Source organism: Polyodon spathula, chromosome 15 (assembly GCF_017654505.1).
Source record: "Polyodon spathula isolate WHYD16114869_AA chromosome 15, ASM1765450v1, whole genome shotgun sequence".
In the NCBI taxonomy this organism is placed as follows: domain Eukaryota; kingdom Metazoa; phylum Chordata; class Actinopteri; order Acipenseriformes; family Polyodontidae; genus Polyodon; species Polyodon spathula.
This window is the reverse complement of record NC_054548.1, coordinates 25,534,383-25,555,948: the sequence shown is the minus strand read 5'-3', so window position 1 is coordinate 25,555,948 and position 21,566 is coordinate 25,534,383. Positions and strand designations below refer to the sequence as shown.

General features: G+C 39.5%; 1 protein-coding gene across 4 annotated transcripts in view; it reads left to right on the top strand.

Annotated features, from left to right (window-relative positions):
- Positions 1-21,566, top strand: part of LOC121327777 (FERM, ARHGEF and pleckstrin domain-containing protein 1-like) — a 103,300-nt gene that overhangs the window by 79,595 nt on the left and 2,139 nt on the right. For all 4 annotated transcript variants that reach the window (XM_041271983.1, XM_041271980.1, XM_041271981.1 and 1 more), the window contains exons 14-26: positions 5,314-5,501; positions 5,770-5,859; positions 8,162-8,295; positions 10,593-10,674; positions 11,855-12,092; positions 14,400-14,530; positions 14,770-14,838; positions 15,501-15,590; positions 16,322-16,404; positions 17,040-17,152; positions 18,262-18,425; positions 20,856-20,963; positions 21,411-21,562. In XM_041271983.1, coding sequence (XP_041127917.1) covers positions 5,314-5,501; positions 5,770-5,859; positions 8,162-8,295; positions 10,593-10,674; positions 11,855-12,092; positions 14,400-14,530; positions 14,770-14,838; positions 15,501-15,590; positions 16,322-16,404; positions 17,040-17,152; positions 18,262-18,425; positions 20,856-20,963; positions 21,411-21,562 — 1,642 coding nt within the window. The remainder of the gene's footprint in view (positions 1-5,313; positions 5,502-5,769; positions 5,860-8,161; positions 8,296-10,592; positions 10,675-11,854; positions 12,093-14,399; positions 14,531-14,769; positions 14,839-15,500; positions 15,591-16,321; positions 16,405-17,039; positions 17,153-18,261; positions 18,426-20,855; positions 20,964-21,410; positions 21,563-21,566) is intronic.

The following is a 21,566-nucleotide window of genomic DNA, read 5'->3' as shown; positions in this document are numbered from 1 at the left end:
TGACTGGAGGTTCACTTTTGACTGGTGAGGTATGTGATTGAGACTGACTGACTGGTTGTTTCCAGAATGTAGGAGATGGCCTGCAAGATTTAAATGCAACTAAATCATTGAATATATTGCCTTGAAGTTTCTGTTTCTTTTGAGATCCAATCAACACTTTTGGGCATGGTGTAAATAGAGCCAGTCGTGTTATAATAAGAGTGCCGAAAGGCTGTTTCTTTTATAATTGAACCCGTGCACTTGAGGGATTAGCTTTTCTAATGACAATGTATTTAAGTGTAGACTTGTACAGTAGTTAAACATTGAGACAGTGCTGTTTAAAAAAAAAAAAAAAAAAAAAAAAAAAAAAAAAACTACAAAAAATACAAAATTGTTTTAGTTATTTTTTTTTTTACACAATGTTGATTGTGCAGTTGGTTAAAAGTTGCATCTATCTGATTTAATTATAGTGTGTGTGATTCTAACTGCTGAATAATGAACAACCCTTTGTTTAATGCACAGTGGTATTAATTAATTTGTGCACTGCACTAACACCACTAAATACCAGTTTATATAGTATTTAGTGTGCTGTTCTTGTTTTACAGTTTTTAAATGAATATCCTCTTCTGCAGTTTTTAGAGTATACCTTGCATCTTCACGGGGTCAGGTGATTTGCTAATGGATTTTGTGGTACTGAAATGTAATATATTGGTTATTTCTGGACGTGATTTACTTTGAAATGTAGTTTATTAAGGTAGTTTTGATTGAACTCAGAATATGAAACCAGGTTATCTTTGAGGACATGCACCTTGATAGATGTAGGAAAAAACAATAACACTTCATTCACTTAGAAAACAAAGAGAAAACGCTGATTTTTGGATGGGGTTTCCCTTTTTCTAATCCAATATAAATGCATTGCTATACTGGATATTGTAGTCAAATTAAGTCAGGGGTGTGTAAGAGTGTAAGATCATTTGGCAGAACACCACCAAGTTGTCATGTTTCTGCCAGAAAAAAATCTGGAAAAAAAAACATGAGAAAATTAGTTGAAGTTTTTTAATACATGTGAGACTCTGTTTACCTCGGAATACTTTTTGTCAAACTGTGTGAAGCACTCCAGTGAGTTGGAGTTCTTGAATTGAATGTACCGTCCCTGTTGTGGGGGTCCCAGAGTGGCTGATCCAGTTAAAGCGCTGCCACTGGGAGCGCAGGATGAGTCACACAGCTTGGACGGTGCCAGTTTGCGTCTGGGCTGTGCAAAGAGGCCGGGATTTGCTGGGGACTCCGAAAGGGGAGCCACATTAGCTCTGACGCTGCCGGGGTGGGGGATCGGCAGCCGGAAGATTTTTCTTCTCCTCATCACGCAACAGCAAACACTACTGGCCAGACACAGAGCCCATTCAGAGTGGATAAAAAGCAGGGCTGATCTCTGTTCTCTGGGATCGGTAGCTCGCCCACCTCTGCTCTGGATTGCTCGACGTAAAAGCGATTCTGGCTTTAGGCTTGTGAGATCGGAGGACTCTCACATGCCCTCAGAACGTCTGTGCTGTGTGGGGACTCGCTGCGGTGAGGAGAAAAAAAACATCATTGGAAATTCCAAATGGGGGAGGGGGAAATAAATAAGAATAATAATTGGTCTAAATTTTAAGATAAGAAGAAAATGTGAAATATGGTGATGACACATAAGCACAAAACCGTTTTTACAAATAATACATTGAGTCCAGTTTTCCCGTGAAGCATTTTTCATTTTGCAGAAAGAATAACCTGCATTAATTTTTTGGTCAACCTGTATTTCCAGAGTGTATCAAAACACGATCCGTAACAAACTGGTTAAAAAGCAAATTTTTAGTTTTAAACCAGAGCTCCATTTTACTGAAGAGATTCCTAATACAGTAACTGGTTGCCAGCCCTTCAGGGTGATGTGAATGGGCATTGTGATTAGCGCGGGTCCTCTCGGGTAAGACCCAGTAATGAGGTAACACTCAGGTTAGCACACATAGTGTGGTGCAAGCACCTATTGATTGTCTGAAGCCTGTATCTCCTGCTAAGATGGAATGTCTAAAGCACTAACAGAAATACCCAAGCATGGCAGAAACAAAGCATGACTCTCTCACCTTCTCCAGCGTTCATTAGGAAAACCGTCCCAAAAAACTTTTTTTTTTTTTTTTTCCCTCTCCCTCCCTCCTCTCCCTTCCTTTTTTGTTTCTTGGATAAGTCCAAAGTTGCTGGGGGTTTCATTCTCATTCTTGTCATTTCTTGGCGGGGGGAGGGTTGTTTTGTATTTTGTATTAAGACAGCTTTTTATTTTCTGTCCAGTGTAAGCACTGTTCTGTCAGCATGTATTGCTTGGGGAGGGAAGAGTCTCCCATTGTCCTGTTCTTCTCTCTCCAAAGCATGGTGTACCTCTTGTTCGTGCACTGTTGGTTTGTTGTGTTGATTGCAGATTTAACCTTTTGTGTGGGGGTGTTGAGCCTGCTGCTCCTGGAACGCAGTGATCCGGTTAGCAGGTAAAGGGTGGGAAGGGGAAAGGAAACCGAACCGGGTATCCAAAGACTGGGAGTTGGGATCTTGGAAGATGGGTACGTCACACATTACATTTGTCTAAAAACAAACAACCCGTGCCATCCCATGGTTCCTCGTTCTCCACTTACATCTCAGTCATAGGCTTGTGCTGACTCGAGTGTTGAAGGCACTTGTTTCTGTAGAAGCCCCTCAGACCTCCTCTTGGGATGTACCAGATACCTTAGGGGTTAGGCATCTAGGCTTACTTGTACAGTAATTTGCTATTCCCCACTGTCCACCAAAAATGCAGATACAGCAGGTTAAAACAAATAATAAATAAATCTTTCAAATTATGTTAGTGTATTTCTTTATGGCTCATCCCCCGCCCCAATTTTATATTATTTGTATAGAATTAATGGTGATGGCAATAAAGGAAGCTTGTTGGATCTAGTGATGAGGGTAATGTGATTTTATATGTAGTTTCCAACCCAAACAAAATGTATGAAGCCACTAGAATTGTATTGTTTATATGACTATAACATCAGTAACTGGATCACTGCAAACAGAGGGGGGAGGGGCGACTTGCTGCAATTGACAGAGCCCTGGGTGTTGGCCTACAGATGGTACTTGCATGGCAACTCAAACATAATAACAGCCAATAGTTTGCCACATAAATGTGTGCGGATTGGTATTCCACAAAGTAGGTGCTTGATTTTTGTCTTGCTGAAAAGGGAGTTTCACCACTGCAAGTGCCTCACAAGCCGTCCAGCAGCCCCAGGGCCTGCTGAATACTCACCGTTCCTAACCCCTCTGCTTGGTAAACGCATGGGCCTCTGTGTGTCCACACTACCTGTTGTTTCCGCATGTCGAAAGAAGGGCACTTTGTACATAAGCATGATGTCTCTGTTTATTCATGAGCTTTCTCAAGCTCTTTAACAAGCAATTCCTCTGTGGAAGTGTTCCTGGTTTCAGTTTCTCTATCCCCTATGATCTCTTGCCATGAAAATGTAAGGTAGCGCATTCATCAGGTTGGGATACCCTGCTTTTTGTGTATTTTTTTAATTCTGTATTTCGTACTTCAAGTGCATAACGGATGTCTTTTGTAATACACATGTGTCATCGTACAGGTTCACTTGCTGAATCTGATTTACTGTGCAGGAACATTTCATTCTGGACCAGCTTTCTCTGTTCGTGTTCTATACTGCATTCTGATTCATAAGAATGAAGCTCCTCCTGATGAGTGTGCTGCATTTCTCACAACTACAGATAAACAAAGCACTTTTTCAAGGCACTGAATGTTACAACCTGCATGTAGCCGGTTGTCCCATTTTTCTATTACAATTTTGATTTTTATTTTTTTTATAACTGCCAATGTTTGGGGAAAGCCAAGACTTTAACACTGTTCTAAGCACACATAAATTGTTTTTTATTGTTTAACATTTTAACTGTAATTTGAAAACACTAGGGGGAAAAATGGGCTTTGCTAACCACGAGTGATTTTGAAAAAAATAAGTAAAGAAATAATAATTTGTATCACCTAACCACCAGTCCACTGTAGTTGTCGCATACAATAGGTGGGTGTCCTTTTGACAGCACCACAAAATGTTTCTGCACACACACAAGGGTTTATGTGCTTTCTCTCTCTCGCTCTCTCTCTCTCTCATATATAACATGTTGTATTTTGTAGTGTGTACTGCGGTTACTATGCAAACTCACTGTTTTTTTCTATGACTTTTGCTATTTCTTTATGAAGGGTTTCTACACTTTTTAACGTTGTATATGGTTGTTTACTAGTGTCAATAAACGTTGACCTTTGTCAAGTGGGACTCTGGTATCTTCTTTAGAGGCCAAACAATGTTCGTATTGTGATTGCCTAGATTTTAGAATGACCCATCCTCCCTAATATGCTGTGTTAGGTGTAGTCTCAGTGTGTTTGTAGTTTGTATATATTTATTATATATAGCACATATATAGAAATATATATGTGTGCATAGAATAATGTGAATTGGTATTTGTGTATGTTTGTGTGATTGTATAGCCAAGTAAATATATATTCTACATAATACACATTTATTGTATCTATATAAATATATATTTATCAAGCATATAAACAGTGTGTATGTGAAGTTGAAAGATTTGTAGTTTTGAATCTGTCTTCATAGTCCCCTCACCATTATTTTTCAATTCATTCCGGTAGACTTAGAACTAAAGCAGTCTGTGATTCATTCACATTTTTGTTTGTATCAACTCAGTGAAATAATTGGAAAAGAAAGCAAAGGCAGGCAAGTATGTAAGCAAGCTTCATACCACTAATGTGAGTTTTAGTTGTCTTCAGAATTCTTTGGTAAGTTTTTTTTTCCCCCCCCCCCCCCCCCCCCCCCCCCCCCCCCAAATTGATAAAGAGTAATAGCTTAGTTCCTAGTGCATAATAAACCATAGCCGACACATTTGTATCCCAGCTAGTAAGCAGTCTAGATAGGATTGACATGTTCTATTCCCAGCCTTTTTAAAGGAATGAATACTTGACCAATTAGGTTCCAGTGATCCGAAGGAAGAATTATGCAAATATGTTTTAAAAAGGCACTTGGTATAATATGTGAATTACTCAATGCTGTAGTGTGACTGAAAGCTTCCATCATTGGCAAAACGCTTTAGCAGTGGCAGTGGTATTGTTATATTAGTTCTACGCTTAGCTAGGTGGGTTATAATGCATTTATTCAAACCTATTTCTAGCAGATACCAAAGCTAATTTACTCCTACGCATGCACTTGAAATGAAGGGTGCCTTGTATTTTAATTGTAACATGTTTCTTTCCCTTCTCTCCTCTCCCAGGCCCCGTGAACAATAGCCCGCGTTTATCAGAGACATCCGTCAATTCACACGGAGCTTTGACAGCCCAGAGGTCTATTCTGTCGCCCTGCTTGAGCCCTGATGGCAGGCAGCCCTCTCCCTACGCCAGCCCCCTGCTGAATGACGCTGGCTGTGTCCGGACCGACGATGAGGACGAGGGCAGGAGGAAGGTAAGCACCTAATCACATGTGAGCATGTTTAGATTTTAGCTGATTCCAGGTGGGAATTAATACATTGGGGGGGAAAAAAAAGCAAAACAAAAAAGTTGTCCAACTTCAAGTGTAATTAGATTTTTGTTGATCTCCACCCCCCCAATTGTATATGTACATGTCAGTGTGGATTTACAGCCCACTATAAGAAGGTAATAGATTTAGCACATTGTAAATATAGGCTGAATGATGAGGACTTTATACAGAATTATTTTTGTACTTTTTACAGAGATTCCCCACAGATAAAGCCTATTTTATTGCCAAGGAAGTATTGACTACAGAGCGAACATACTTAAAGGACCTTGAGGTCATCACAGTGGTGAGTTCCAGCTGAAATCTTTGATATTCTGTACAAAATGGAGCTTCTGTCTTCAGCTCTTTTTTTAAAAAATGTTTTATACCTTCTCTCGACCATTGCCGGTTTGTTGTGGTATCTGGTGCTTCATCCACAACTGCTCAAACTGACTATTTTTATGAAATATATGTTAGATTTGTTTTCTATTTTTATAAACTGTGTTAGCCACTGTGTTTCTTATAGAACGTCTTTTATGCATTACTTAGCAGCCTTGGCATTTATCGGATAGCCAACTGATGCAAATTCATATCACCATTTTGATATGTCCCTGAATATTTCAGCAGTTACCCAACTACAGAAGTAATGTTGGGCATCAATTATAAACAGTTTTACCTTACCTGAAAAGTTTTTCTTGCAGTGTTTTGCCGTTCTCTTGTTTTCCCTCCTGCTGAGTTACCCAAGTTAATTCTTAATGCATTTTCGATTTAGGTTCCAGAAATAAAATTTCAACGACTGATTTGTTTAAAAAAAAATGCAGGAATCCAGGTTTGCCTGCTCACTGCAGTAGAAGTTGCCTGTCATTCAAGTACTGCCTCCTTGTCTGTGAAGAACAACATTTTCTCAAAGACTAATAACCACATAAGTTCTTGGAATCTTATTTGTTTTAAACATTTGCAATTTACTTGAGGTGTGTTTTGAAACCTGTGGTGTGGGTTGAATACTTATGCAATCAAGATATTTCAGTTTTTTTATTTTTCTTAGATTTTTATTTTATTTCTCTTAAATATTTCCCAACATAAAACCAATGTCACCTTACAATAATTGATTCTGAGTTTCAGCGTTTTAAAATAAAATATCAAACAGAACGAAATTTCAATGTACCATTTGTAATTCATTAATATGAGAGAATTGGTCAGGGGTCTGAATACTTTTGCAAGGCACTGTGTGTGTGTGTATGTGTGTGTATATATGTGTATATATATATATATCTATATATATATATATATATATATATATATATATATATATATATTATATATATATATATATATATAAGAAACATTTCAACATTTTCCACAATATACAGAAACATTTCCCTAAAGTATCTTTCAGAGTTGGTTGGTATTTCAGTAATTCAAATGTGTAAGTTTTTTTTTAATTGTTTTTATTGCAGTAACATTGCAAGATTAAACAAATGCACAAATACTGTAGCCTATACAAAAGTACCAGAATGACTAAGCTTCTGGTTCAGAAAAGGGCACGAGATGACAACCAGAGAGGTCTTGTTGTTTAATTTACTGTATATAATTACTACTTCGATTTTACGAAAATTATTTCATTCATCCCTGCATGTGGCACCAGGCAGACCGTATCCTAGCAACCCAAGCAGCTACTATCTGTAAAATCTAGCTCTGGGGAACTTGTGCACACTCTACTACCTGACTGGAAAGAATGAAGACGCTAATGCCAGGACTGCAGCAAATTATTTAAGCATACCACCAAGCTTCAGGATAGATGAGAGTCGCGCTAAGCACTTCATAAAACATACTTTAAATTGTTTCAAGTGATCTGGTAAGATAGGGAATGGCGCTACAAGGGCCAGTACATCTTTAGGAACATTGTTATAACCTATATGGGCATGATTCTGTCTCTAAGGTAACTGCATATCGCCATCATAAAACAGTTTGCATTTAATCATACCTCTGAAGAAGCCACATAATATGAACATTGAAAAACACAGTCCTTCCTTTTAAATTGTATTTGATTTATGCAAAGCAGCCGGAACATGTAATATCCGATTTTGCTTAAATATTTCATTGATCTGTTTATACCAGCATATGGCAAACTTAAGAACAAGATGTGATGTACATGGGAAGAGAATAATTGAAATTAATATGTGTAGATGTGTTTTGGGTGTTCCGCTTCCCAAACTATAATAGATTTTAAAAGCCAGAGGGCAGGTTTAAACCTATAGTTTTATTGGCAACTGTTTATGAATTTTTTTTTTTTTTAAACTTGTGTTTCTGTTGACTGCTGCTTTCTGTCCTCCCAAGACCCCTTGTGAAAATATGAAATGGTTTCTTCATAATATCGAGTTGATACAAAGACAGGAAAACACATATATTGCCTTTGCCAGTTACTGCAACAGGAGATCTGTGAATTGTTGGCTGTCATTTTATTTCCCACTCAATGAAATGTAAATTCACATGCATGGACAAACAAACAAGAGTGTGCACCCCGCACTAAGGAATCCATGTTATTGGGTTGATCGTTATTTTTGGATAGATCATTGTTAGCTAACCCAGTGTTGTGTTTTTCATTCTAGTCCTTCCAAAATGCTGTGAGCAAAGATGAAGCAATGCCTGACTCGCTGAGAAACCTCATCTTCTCCAACTTCAATCCCCTCCATACTTTTCACTCTGGTTTCCTAAAAGAAATTGAACAAAGGCTTGCACTCTGGTAAGACGAGTCAGACTGATAGACTTTGAGTCTTGCGGAGTCTTGTTCCAGGTGCAGAAGAACATGCATTGGGAAAAATAGTATATTTATAAAATAAAGAAAGCAGATATGCCATGATGTTGTAGGTCAGACCCAGCAGAGCATCATTCATGGTTTCTATCAAATCAACACTAGAATATGTGGTTTACGCACCCTTGCACAAAACAACTGCAACACACTGCAATGTTGTGCCTCCCTAAACGTTATAAACTAACGGTATGCCAGTTGCTTGGTTACGTGCTGCACCGTGCTTATCACTGTATGAATCTGTTGCAGTAATAAACGGTAGTATATTATAAATAATGCATTCATAATAGGTCCCTGAATGGCCAGACAGTAACAGTTTTATTGAACTCTGGAGGAATCACCACCAGTCATAATAGAAAATATAGCAAAATCCCATGTGGACCTCTGTATATATGTGGGTACAGCACATCACATGACCTATAGAACTCTGGTCACCATGACAATACAGCCAAGCAGGATTTACATTACATTATACCTCCTATCAGACTGCTTGTCTGCCTGCTCGCCCCAGGCACCTCATTTTATGCTGCTCACTGGGATGAGTCAAGGCTGGATAATTGCAAACATACTTGTGCCACTAACCACAAAGCTTGGGGTAAGCAACGCTGACTCTTCCATTCCAACTTTTGGTTCCAATCTTAACTATACTCCTGAGCAGGTCCCAAAATATTTGATAGTTTAAGTAACCCTATTAAACATGGGCTGGAATAGCCCTTTGGGGCAGGAGGAGATCTACACAAAGCTGTTTATCCAGTGCACTGTGGTGCTGTGGTAGCAAATTGGCAGCCCTTGCCGGGAGGATACAGCTGAACATGCAGGCGTTTGCCATGCTGGGGAATGTTCCAATCGAATTTACCTTTACAGCTCCATGGGTCCCCACTCTGCAGTCAATTGGGTTGATCAGATTGTGAAAGAAAAGTTAAAAAACCGGGGGGAATGAAACCCGACACTGTTTTACTTTCTACAGTAGGACTGATCAACAGTATACCAAGACAAAATCTCATGCACGATCTGCATGATAACACATTCTATGTAAGTGTAGTTTTGTTAGACTGTTTCGTATTTGGAGATCTTCAGTTACACCATTGTCCAGTAGTGAGACCTGCTGGGCAAAATTAGCAGAGCACACTTGGAATGTACAGTAAATCCTGTCTAATCTAGCTACAAACCAGCATTCTTTATAATTCGGCAACATTTGTGGGTTCCGACTTAATCCCTATTGCAACGAATGGTGTAATACAAATTACAATCTGGAGTCCGGCATGGTTTGTAAATCTAACGGTCTCCAGTGTTCAAATAGTCCTTTTGACACCTTTTTATTTGTCTTATTTTTTAGCTCCAGTGTTCAGTTTCTCAATACAGCGTAACCCAGCAGCACACTGAATAACCTGATACCAGATTAAACCGGTTTTACTGAACACTATTCTATCACTAATGAAATACAATAGAGGGCTTTATCCTGGTAGTCAGCATGCCTTATAAGGGCTTCATAGTATTATATTTTCTAGTTAAAATCTCTGATGTTGAGACTGATGTGATAGATGAGCCTTTTTTTTTTAACGAAGAAATCTCACTGGCTACCTTTTTTTTTCATCTGGCAGCAATGCGGTGTGGTGATTGTATTGCTGGTATAACCAGCAGTTGAATAAGCATGAGTGTACTGTTGTGGCAAGGAGGCTATTCAAACACGTGGGATTTGAGATTCTTTGTTTCAAAAGCAATTGGGAATGGGGTCAATTCCTGTTTGATCAATCCCAATTCCTTTTTTAAATACATCTCAAATTTCCCTTCCCTTTTAATCAATTCCTACGCATCACTGATTAAAATTACAATTGGCAGTCTTCTCTTAAAATGAGCTTCTCACAGTGGCAACAGATTATTTAAATTGAAGTCACTGTTGTGAATTCGATTGGCTTCAAGCTAAAGCAGTTGAATAATCGCGACCATTATGATTCAAATTGGGATTTGATTTAAAATAGCAATTGGAATTGAACCCAACCCTGAAAGCAATAAGGACATTATGTATTATCTGTCACTTTTGTGCTCAGTAATGATAATAAAAGAATATGTATGACAGTGGAGTCGTTAGTCACACAAACGCACAGAAACCATTCTGTCCACATGCTAGCCTGTATTTATCAAGGTGGCTCAGTCCCATAACGAAGGGAAACATTCTTCTGTGTGTAATAGTCCCTCAGTATAACATAGTGCTCTGCTTCTCTTTGTGATAGGGAAGGCCGCTCCAACGCTCACATTAAGGGAGATTATCAGAGGATTGGGGATGTTATGCTGAAGAACATACAGGGTCTGAAGGTAAGTCTGGCTTTCAAAATGAGCTCTGTACAGCACTATCAGTGTGGGCAAAGTGGGTCTTAAGAAGGCTTCAGACTGTATTCTGAAAGTCTTGTAAGTGAAACAGCGCGCTCAAACCAAAACGACGGCAGAACAGCCAGACCTGTTCAAGTGTTGTTTTAGCGGCCTTGCAGACATGTGCAATGTTGTCACTCTAGCTGTGCACCAGATTGGAGGTTATGAAGGTAATTCTCACATTTCTGGGCCAGTCTGTAATGTATTAATGCAGTAGTGCATTTTTATTGTCACTCGAAAGACTAGTAGATTGAATTGTTTATTTTATAATACCAGTGATGTCCGTGTTCAGTGTGTGAGTGAAGTCTTGTGTTAATCCGTGCAATGCTGGTAATACATGTACATAATCTAGCATTGTAATGTATGGCACTGAACAGTTCCTGTTTTCAGAAAAACAGATGGCTTGAAGCAGAGGCACGCCAGGCCACAGTGCAAAACTAATTATGAGCGAGTACACAGCTTTCCCACCTCTCTGAGGCTAAAGGCTTTGTTTTGAGCCCTACTGGGATTTCTTTTTATATTAGGTTTCTTTTAAGGTTGTGTGTCTGAATAGCTAGTTTTCCCACCTTTTGTTCTTCCAGCATTAGCAGCGTCTAAGTAAATTTTCCTGCCTAACAGTGACCCCTGCTGCTAGAGTAAGGTATGGCACAGTTTGCTCTGTGTTCAGCAGGGTGTGCTGGCTGTCTGGGTGGAATACAGAATAGGTCAAGTTCTAGTCTTCCTTCAAATTGAGCGGAAGGACAATCGTAAGAGGTGGCTATTGAAGCCTCACTGGGTTTTAAAGGAATGTGCAATATGCCTGGGTTTCTGTGCACTTTTCACTTAACTGTTTTTTGGTTTGTGGGTTTTGTAAATTCTGTTTCCTGTGTTGAATGTATTCTGGAGCTTTGATCGGGGTGGTGGGGTAGTGTAACGTTGTGCCAAACTAGAGAGCCAGCATGTCAATGTCTGTTTCATTACACACCAACAATGAAAACCTGGTAATGTTGAATGAGTGCTTATACCCTCTGAAATTGCATTATATGTATTGATCCTACAAATATGTATTACTGTTCCTGAACTAATGGGTATTTGTGTTTTATTTCTACAATGAGTGATGTCATTTTGATGTATTTTATTTTGACAGCAATTTACAGCACTCCTGCAGAGTCACTCTGAGGTGCTGGTGCAGCTGGAGCAGACGGCGAGGTCCTCGCGGAGGCAGGAGATCCTGTGCAGGGACTTTGAGCTCCAGAAGGTCTGCTACCTCCCCCTCAACGTCTTCTTCCTCAGGCCACTCCACCGCCTCATGCACTACAAGCAGATCCTGGAGCGGCTCTGCAAGCACTACCCTCCCAATCACGCTGACTTCAGGGACTCCAGAGGTACAGCAGAGGCAGGGCGGTCACAGCTAACACCTGGGCTGGGTGGGGATTCACTTCTGATCAATCAGATCCGAGACATGAGAAAGCCTTGTTTTTTTTTCAGGAAGGATCCTGGGCAAATTGGAACAATTACATTAAGAGAACTGCCTAGGCATTTAAAGCGAATGTCGTGTTTAAGTAAATACTTAAAGAAGCTAGTACAATTCTCTTATTTTAATTATTTTTATAAATGTCCAATTTGATGTTTTTTCTCCTCTCCGCAACGAGTCCACACCCAGCAAAGATGTTCTGAGGACGTATGAGAAATCTCGCAAGCCTAAAGTGAGAATCTCTTTTACACCAAGCAATCCAGAGCAGAGGTTCAGGCTACCGATCCTGGAAAGCAGAGATCAGCCCTGCTTCTTATCCACTCTGAATGTGCTCGGTGTCTGGCCACTAGGGCTCGCTGTTGTGTGATGGGAGCGCCAATGTGACGCCCCCTTCGGAGTACCCAGTAAAGTTCGGCCTCTTTGCACAGCCTGGATGCAAACCAGCACCATCCAAGCTGTGTGACTCCCAGCGGCGCTTTAACTGGATGAGCCACTTGGGGACCACTAATGCAATTCCTTGATATTGATAGACTTCTAGTCCAAACGGTCCAGAAGTAGAGCAGTCCAAAGGAAATCGACGCTTCACACCCCGAGTTGAAGGAGAGAGATGGATCTCCTCTTGGAACATCTTAAGGCCTATATACTGGGTTTACACTACTTAGACAGGAAGGGGTTAAACAAAGTAGTCCTGGTTACAGCAGAGCACGAAGAAGATGACTTTGCTGTCAGAAGTTGTTTTACGCTGTTGCTGATCATGAGCAAGGCTGGGTTTCTGCCTCGCTAAGAGACAATATGGAAAATAGTGAGCACTCCCTCTCCTACCCTGCTATTTCTGATCTCCAGTGATAATTAGTATCCATCTGTTTTAATGGGAATTGGAGAGATTTGTTAATAAAGGATGCATTTTCTACCTCAAAGCACAGGTCCTGTTTGTAGTGTTAATGCAGATAATAGTTAAGTGCCAGAAATCTGTTTTATGCTCTAAATCCATTAGAATAAACGTTTCTCATCACAGAATTGTTATCGGTGGTCTACTCTTGATAGCAAGACTAGCTCGCCATTTGCTTTTCACTAAGACTAGGACAGCAGTTCCAAAACTGGGCCTCAGAAACAACACTCCTATTTATTTATTTGGCAGATGCTTTTAAAGGTGTTACAGGGTTACAATGCAATATTCATATTTAAATACAGTATAGTTTACAGCAAGTGTAAGTAATACTATTAAAATACAATATGAACTAGGATACAACAAATAAGCATTGCAACAAGTTATGTCTACAATTGCATATTAGTAGTGCAATAGTGCAAGGATAGTGCATCAGCTGAGGATCCAGTGACATGGTGTGTAGGTCAGTAAAGTCCAATGCTTTGTAGAAGGGGTATATTAAGAGATCTGCAAGTGCAGTCTAAATAGGGGGGTCGAGGGGGTGGCGGAAGCAGAGAGAGATGCAAAGTGTTCATCCTATAAATATTTTGTGCAAAAAGTCTGCAAAATGAAGACTTTGCATTGGTATTTATTTGTTACTGTTTTACATGTTCAAACTTTTTATATTTAAACTTTTTTTTTTTTTTTTATGTTTTGCTTTATGCTGGACCTTTTTATACTGAGCCTAATGGAGATCTAAAGGTGGGCTTCCTGACTCCCAAACAGTAAAACGCTTGTCATAGTTTCTGCTGATCTGTGACTGAAAATATATATATATATATATATATATATATATATATAATATATATATATATATAGTGGTAGGGTCCCAACCTTACGATTTGTCTCCCTTTGAAACAGGCAGGAGGTTAACTGGGTCACACAGCCACACTGCCTTTACTTCTGGACAGCAATGTGTTCCTTCGCAAAACATCTTCTGCGTTACGATGTCAGGCATATGCATATCCACACATCTCTCCGTTTAGGGACGACCCTTTAATTAAAGCCTTTCGGTGGCTCACCTATTTGCACACCTAAAGGACACGGTCTTGCAGAGCAGCTGTTCACAGTGGGGATGCCTGGCAGGTCGATATTCTTGAGTATGCTTCATTAATTGTACAGCAACAAAGAATTGTCTAAATTAATTGCTGCAAGTTGAAAGCAACGATAGCCTGGCAGTCTGATTATCTAATTATCATGTTGGGAAAATCAATCATTTTATAATAACTTTCCATTCTGCATGGTTGTATGGATGGTCTTTCAAAGACATCAGCTAGTTTTTCTTTCATTTAGCTGCTCTGGCTGATATCTCCGAGATGGCAGCTCAGCTCCATGGCACCATGATAAAGATGGAGAATTTCCAGAAGCTGCTGGAACTGAAGAAGGACTTGATCGGCATTGATAACCTAGTCATTCCAGGGCGGGTGAGTGCAGTCTCCATAAAGAAACAGTATCGCTTCCCATCAATACAAAGCTGTCCCATGTTTTAACCTGAGGGATGCCGTGTGATTGGAACATTAATAAATATAAAACAGTGGTCACAAAACTGTAAGCATAACAGTGGCCTGGCATGGCTACATATGTATTGTGGCTTGCAGAGTGCACTCTGGGAACCAAGTTGCCGTTGACCAAGTTGTTTTTTTTTTGTTTTTTTTTTCTTCAGGAATTCATCAGACTGGGCTGCCTTAGCAAGCTCTCTGGAAAAGGCCTGCAGCAACGCATGTTTTTCTTGGTATGTAAAGAACCTGGATCTTAATGTTGCATTTTTAAATGTTATTGAGCTATATATGTTTATATATTGACAAGCAACAAGAAAGGTAGACTGTTGTTATTATTAACTATATGTCCAGGAAATACAATTCTATCCAAAACCACAGACCAGTAAACTAGTCTTGTGTATTCCACCCCTTCTGGGGAAAAGAAAAATGGACATACTGTACATACAAGTTATCTTTCTCTGAAATGACTTGGCATTCATACCTTCCAAAATTGATAGGCTTATTGTTTTCTTCATGATTTATGTTTATGGATACGATTTTATCAGTGCCAAAATAGATGTCAACACAAAAGTCTAGCCCTTAAACATGCATGTAAAGAGATGTAATTACTGGAATCTGTCTGGACAGTGTTATAAAGGTACATATTATACATTCCTTTATACATTCAAAGGACAGGCATATACTGTATCTGTTTATTATATATAGAATATTTATACAGGGCAGTCCTTCAGGGACATGTTTCCAGTCCTGTCCTCATGCCGAGCTTTGGAAGCAAAGCTGCTAGTAGAAACAGGAGCCAGTGACCCTACTTCTCTCTTGCAAGTTCTATGGGAGGAGGCCCATAAAATGTTCCTTCATCCAACATAATCGTGGTGTTCTCTTTCCCCCTGGCCAGTTCAATGATGTTTTGTTGTACACAAGCAGAGGAATGACCGCGTCCAATCAGTTTAAGGTCCATGGGCAACTCCAACTCTATGGTATGACGGTAAGTACAGCCTTTTCAGGACATCTTGTTACCACTAGAAACTCAATCACGACCACAGCGGGTGAGGGACTGATGAATGCGAGGAGGAACAGATACTCATTTCAATACAATTTTACAAACCTAAAACTTGAACCCAGCCAGGCCAACATGTTTGAATTGTACTGACGTGCAATAAGTTTATGAGATTTTAAAGAACTCATGTTTTAATTTGTTTTTAATCATTTGCATTGTATAATGTAGCATTGTGATGGTATTATGTTTGGTGTAACAGCTGAATGCATTCTTGCATCTGACGTATATATAAATACTGTAATTGAATTCATAAATACTGCCTCCTGAGAGTCTCTATAAGATTACATCGCTGCAGGACCACTCTCTAGTTGTAGTTGAGATAGCCGGTAACCAATTTGTACATGTGCATGTTAAATATGGAACATGTAAGACTCTGTACCATTAGTTAGTTTAATGGAACTACAGTTCTTACCACAATAGCCTGAACAGGTCATTTGCATTGCTGTACCTACAATGAAAAGGACTGTAGCCATTCACATGTCAGCATCTATACATCTCATTAATTTGTCAGACACTGTCATTAAAACAGTCAAGTCCACAAACCATTTTGTCCTGTGCCTTCACATTTGTTGTTAGTACTCCGAAGCTGGTGTTGAAGATCAGCTACTATCAGCTGTAAATGTTGTTTGCTGAAGAGCATCTTTTTGCCTCCTTTTCAGATCACAGAAAGTGAAGATGAGTGGGGAGTGCCTCACAGTTTCACTCTTTTTGGGCCGCGTCAGACTGTGGTGGTAGCAGCAAGGTAGCGCTGTGCTGTTCAGCTAATGTTTCCACACAAACAGGCAGAGATTCTGAGCAGATTAACTGGAATTGGGAATGGGTTCCCTTGAGGGAGCCATTTTCCCTTCAGGAGACAGTACCTTGTGCCTCAGGCTCAGTTAGAATTGGAATGTTACAATATTGTTTTTTATGTGTTATAAATGTGGGTCCAATAGAACATTATTAACTTGCTATGAAAACATTAGCGCTACAATACAATCTAATAGTAGACCCCCACTATAATATCAGCCTAGATTGTGTTGAGAATGGGAATTGCTATGCAGCTTTTGTTTAACAGTTTCATTGCTGTGTAATAGTTTGGACTTGTGTGATCTGATTCCTCCTGCTTCTCTTTGTATTGTCTGTAGAGTATAAAGTGGCCATGTGTAAGCTTCAAAACCACGTAAAGTGTTACAGTACCTTTTATATATATTAGACATCTCTCAAGTATCCATTTTTTGCTCATTCATTACCACTGAATATTTTCTAAATTCTATACATTTTTCTAGACCCATTAGTGCAGCTTTTATTTTAAGCAGTATTAAAATTCCCTAAACTGTAATGCATCTTACTTGTAAGCCTATTCCCTAAACCAGAGCCCTGGTTTCTTTATTCTAGCACGGCTGCAGAAATGGATAAATGGATTGAAGATATTAAGATGGCCATTGACCTTGCTGAGAAGTGCAATGCACCGGCCCCTGAATTGCTGGCAAGCAGCCCTCCAGAAAGCAGTAAGTGGATTAAACTATCAAGCCGCCTCCCGCAGGAACGGGAAAGCAGCATTAGAGGGTTGTTTCTATCCAGGGAAATACTATACAAATAAATATGTACAAAAAAAACAGGTTTTGTATTGTTTTGTTGGCTAGTGGTTATTGTTTTCATAAATTAATCTAGGAGTGATGAAACTTGATGATCCAATTGAATTCCTGTTGTTTTTGCATATTTTGTACAATGTCTACTCCTTCCAGTAAACAGTATCTGGCTGCAGTTACTGGAGGTTTCTAACCCTCTGTGTGGGGACTGGCAATTAGCTCTGTTCAGTGTCATTTCTGATCTGAATATGCACAGTCTGTTGCATTGCAAATTGCACATGTATTGCATTGATGGCTTGCAGTATTATTTCAATGGGTTTTCTTTAAGAAAGTAAATTGTATTTCTTGTTTATGTTAACGAGCTGCTCTCCAGTTCTAGTTCATAGACAGTTTCCTTATAGTGTATTGGTTTGCTTAATATACTGCTGTGCACTAGATGGTGCTGTGCTTACTACTGTAAATACATTTGTGCTCATCTAGCCCCCACTTCATATATCTATGACGGTTAACTAGAACTGAAGAGCAGCTCCCAAAATCCCAACCAAAGCCCCTTTTCAACCCAGAAAATAAAACAGTACTTGATTCATTTAATAAGAACCATTCAGCAGGATTGCAAACATTAGAACAAGATAAGAAAAGAGCACAGGTGAAGCTGCTTCCATTCAGGTATATAATGTATAGAAATCATGGAGGAGTTTAGTTGAATTTGAAGCTGTGAACCTAGATCTTTTGATTTCTGAAACCTATGGTAGGCACACATGCAGTCCACAGAGTGGCCCTACCCTTCTGGTTTGCTGTATCTGCAAAGCCCAACATTTTTATGTACATCTGTGTGAAGCTGACTTTTGTTTCTCTGGTTGTGCAAGACTGATGATGACTTTGTAATCAAATTATGCAGAACAGAGCCACCTAGTGGTACTGTTCCCAAGCCTATGGAAGACACAGCCCTTGGCTTGGCATGGTGGGGTTGGCAGTTCTGTGCATTGCATCAAAATGTTCTTCAATGCAACTTTTAATGCATTTCTTAGAATCTCCAGAGGACTCAACTGTAGACCAGGAATCTGAGGATGATCTCAGTTCTTCCCGAACCTCCCTTGAGAGACAGTCCCCTCACCGTGGTAACACCACGGTGCATGTCTGCTGGCACAGAAACACCAGCGTTTCAATGATCGACTTTAGCATTGCCGTGGAGGTACCCATCTCAGACACCAGCTCACAGCCTTCTCTCGCTTTCTCACTCGGTGATCAAACTGTATTTGCTACCATGAGACAGTATCTTGATGTGTTTCATTTACTTTGCTTAGTTTGGCTGTTGGAATTTTATACAGTAGAGTGACAGTTAAGACCAATGATCATCTCAGAGTACAGTTGTTGTCTTGACTTTTACTAAAACTGTACTTTTATTTTGCATCTGGTGTTCAGGTGCTTTTTATGCTAAAGCTGAACATGCATCTGTTTACTATTGCACCATGTCACAGATCCTTATCAAAAGCAGCATTATGAATAATAGAAACTGTAGAGGAAGATTTGAAATGGACTAAAATGTTGATCCTTCTCCCCAGTATATGAATTTGCAATAAATAACGGATACGGTCTCTGTCTCAGGCCAGTACAGTTTGAACACACACTCTTTTCTTTAGGACAGTCGGATGCTTTCTGTACTCTCATCACCATGTGCTGCTGATTTGTGTTTGCTCCATGTGATCGCATTCACCTCTCACACCAGCAGAACATGTGCGTCTGTGCTGCGGTCTTTCTTCATTGGCTAAACCCGTTTCTGGTTTGAAGGATGTTTCCATGGTACAGGATATAAAGACAGCCTGACAGTCTCTTAGCAGGCTGGTGTGGAAAAGACAACATACTGGATTAATTAAGGAAAGTCTAGAATATATTAAGGACTTGGTTTCTGTATTAATTAATTGGCTTTTGAACTTTTGAAATACATTTGCATGTTGTAACTCCCTTAACCGTTGTAGGACTTTCACTCTCTCACTGCAACAAGTCTGGTGATTTATAAGACCTGAAATATCCTTCAAGGAAATGGTTTAGTTTGATGTTTCCATCATGGGTTTTTAATGTCTGTTCTACAGCTTCACCCCCAGAATGATTGCTGGCACAGCTGTTTAAGCTGTGGATGCTTCCTGTGCTGTTTACCTATTCAGTTTCTGTGTCTGTCCCCCTTTTGTTTTCTGTGTCTCTGTCCTCCTGTGGTAGAAGATCTTTGCCCTGTCAGTGCCTCTGAGTCCCTCCTCTCTGGACTCATCATTGACCAGAGACCTGTTGCCATGTCTCATATCTGCTGGTACCGAATGCACAGCCTCTCCTTTTATGATACCTGCAGGAGTATAGAGGTAAAGCTTCCAGCAGCACAGCCTGGTAGAATGGAATAAACTACAATGTCAGCTCCATATTTCACCTGTGATAGTATTAGGTGTCTTAGGGGGAGAAATGGCTGTTGAAGTGAAATACAGTTCAAATGGTGGTAAACAAACAGTAAGGATTTGACCAATAAGATAAGTAGAGTTTACCAAAGTAAAAAAAAAAAAAAAACTAAAAGTTTGGAGTAATGTTCCTTGGAATCACTTGCAAACAAGGAGTACTCCAGAAGAAATAACTTCAAATAAATCTGCTGCATAGTTTTATATTCCCATCTGCTGCTTTTTCACACACTAGTGAACTGTTGTGACATTGTCAGACATTCTCAGTGTACAGTATAGCATAAAATAAAGAAGCCTGGCTAAAGGAGCTTTGTTGAACATGTTACACACTCCTGACTTCCCACCATGTAGCAAACCAGCACAATTGGACACCCATTATAGAGACCCCTGGGGAAGCTTTTAATAAAATTGCAACTAGATTAACCAAATATAGAAGTGGCCAATATAGTGCAGCTATACAACAACAACAAATGTATTCCGTTGTCCTGAGTTACATTGCTGAAGTGCCTTAAAATGTGTGCATCTAAATGTCTTTATAGATCGTTCCACTAGGGGGTGCTAATGATCTCCTCGGAACAGTAATGCCCTGGGCTGACAGTTACAGAGAATAGGAATGCACTCTAGGTCTGCCACCAGTGGATTATGTTTCAAGTCTAATGCTTGGAATTCTTCTCATGAAAACATGAATATAGGCATCTGCAATAAACCCAGGAGAATTCCAGCATGTGCAGGTAACAGCAGAGCAGCTTGAATTGAAATAAGACTGTAAGAGGGAGAATAGGAAGAAGAGGAGTGCTGCTGTTTTTATTTAGGCGCTGCTGTATTCATCTGTTCTTTTAATTTTATTGAAATGATTTTCTACCTGCTTTGCTTTCATGTCTGTCTCTCAAATCTTAAATCATGTTTTATTAGATTCAATTATATCTCTGCTTCTACCTTAAAAAGGAAAATTAATTTTGGTTCCATGCAACTCCTTAACTTTGTAACATAAAAACAAAATAATCGACTGGAATTCAATTTTTCGTACTATGGATTAATGATAAATATTTAATTCCTGTCCTTTTTTTTTGTTTGTTTTTTTGTCTAATGTTATAACAAAAGCAAATTGAAAGTGGACAGTGGTCAGGTGCATTCTGGTGACTGTCCCTCGTTAGACACCTTCTGTTTCTCGTTGCTGATTTTAGAATCAGCTGTCGGGTAACTTGCTGAGAAAGTTCAAAAACAGCAATGGCTGGCAGAAGCTGTGGGTGGTCTTCACAAACTTCAGCCTGTTTTTCTACAAATCGCATCAGGTAAGCTGTAACCTACATCTATTTTAATACCATCAAACTGTAAATACATACATTATACTATGCTAGGTTCTTCATTATAAGCAACATGTCTGTTACACAATACAGTGCTCAGATTGTTACCAAAGGATTCATATTTTTTTCCCATAATTGGAGGGTTAGACAGGACTTTCTTTGCTGTCTAGTCACTAGGTCTCCCATCCTTTTGAAGCCCGACTTCAAAACAGCAATGGTCACATTGCTTTGTGAAAGGGATCAGATCACATACTGTATGCTTGGTAGAGTGGAACCATAGGTGCCCTAAACAGATGTCATCCACTTTGTGAAAGCATTGTTTAACTTCAACTTTATAAGGACACAATTGTAAATGGTCCCATGTGGGTTTTACTAGTCAAGTTAATATGAGTAAACCAGCACACTTCAGTAATGTCGATCTTTCTCTCCTTCCAGGATGATTTTCCTCTGGCCAGCCTACCATTGCTCGGATACTCTGTTACCATTCCTTCCGAGTCGGAAAACATTCACAAAGATTATGTCTTCAAACTGCATTTCAAATCCCACGTGTACTACTTCAGATCAGAGAGTGAATACACTTTCGAAAGGTAC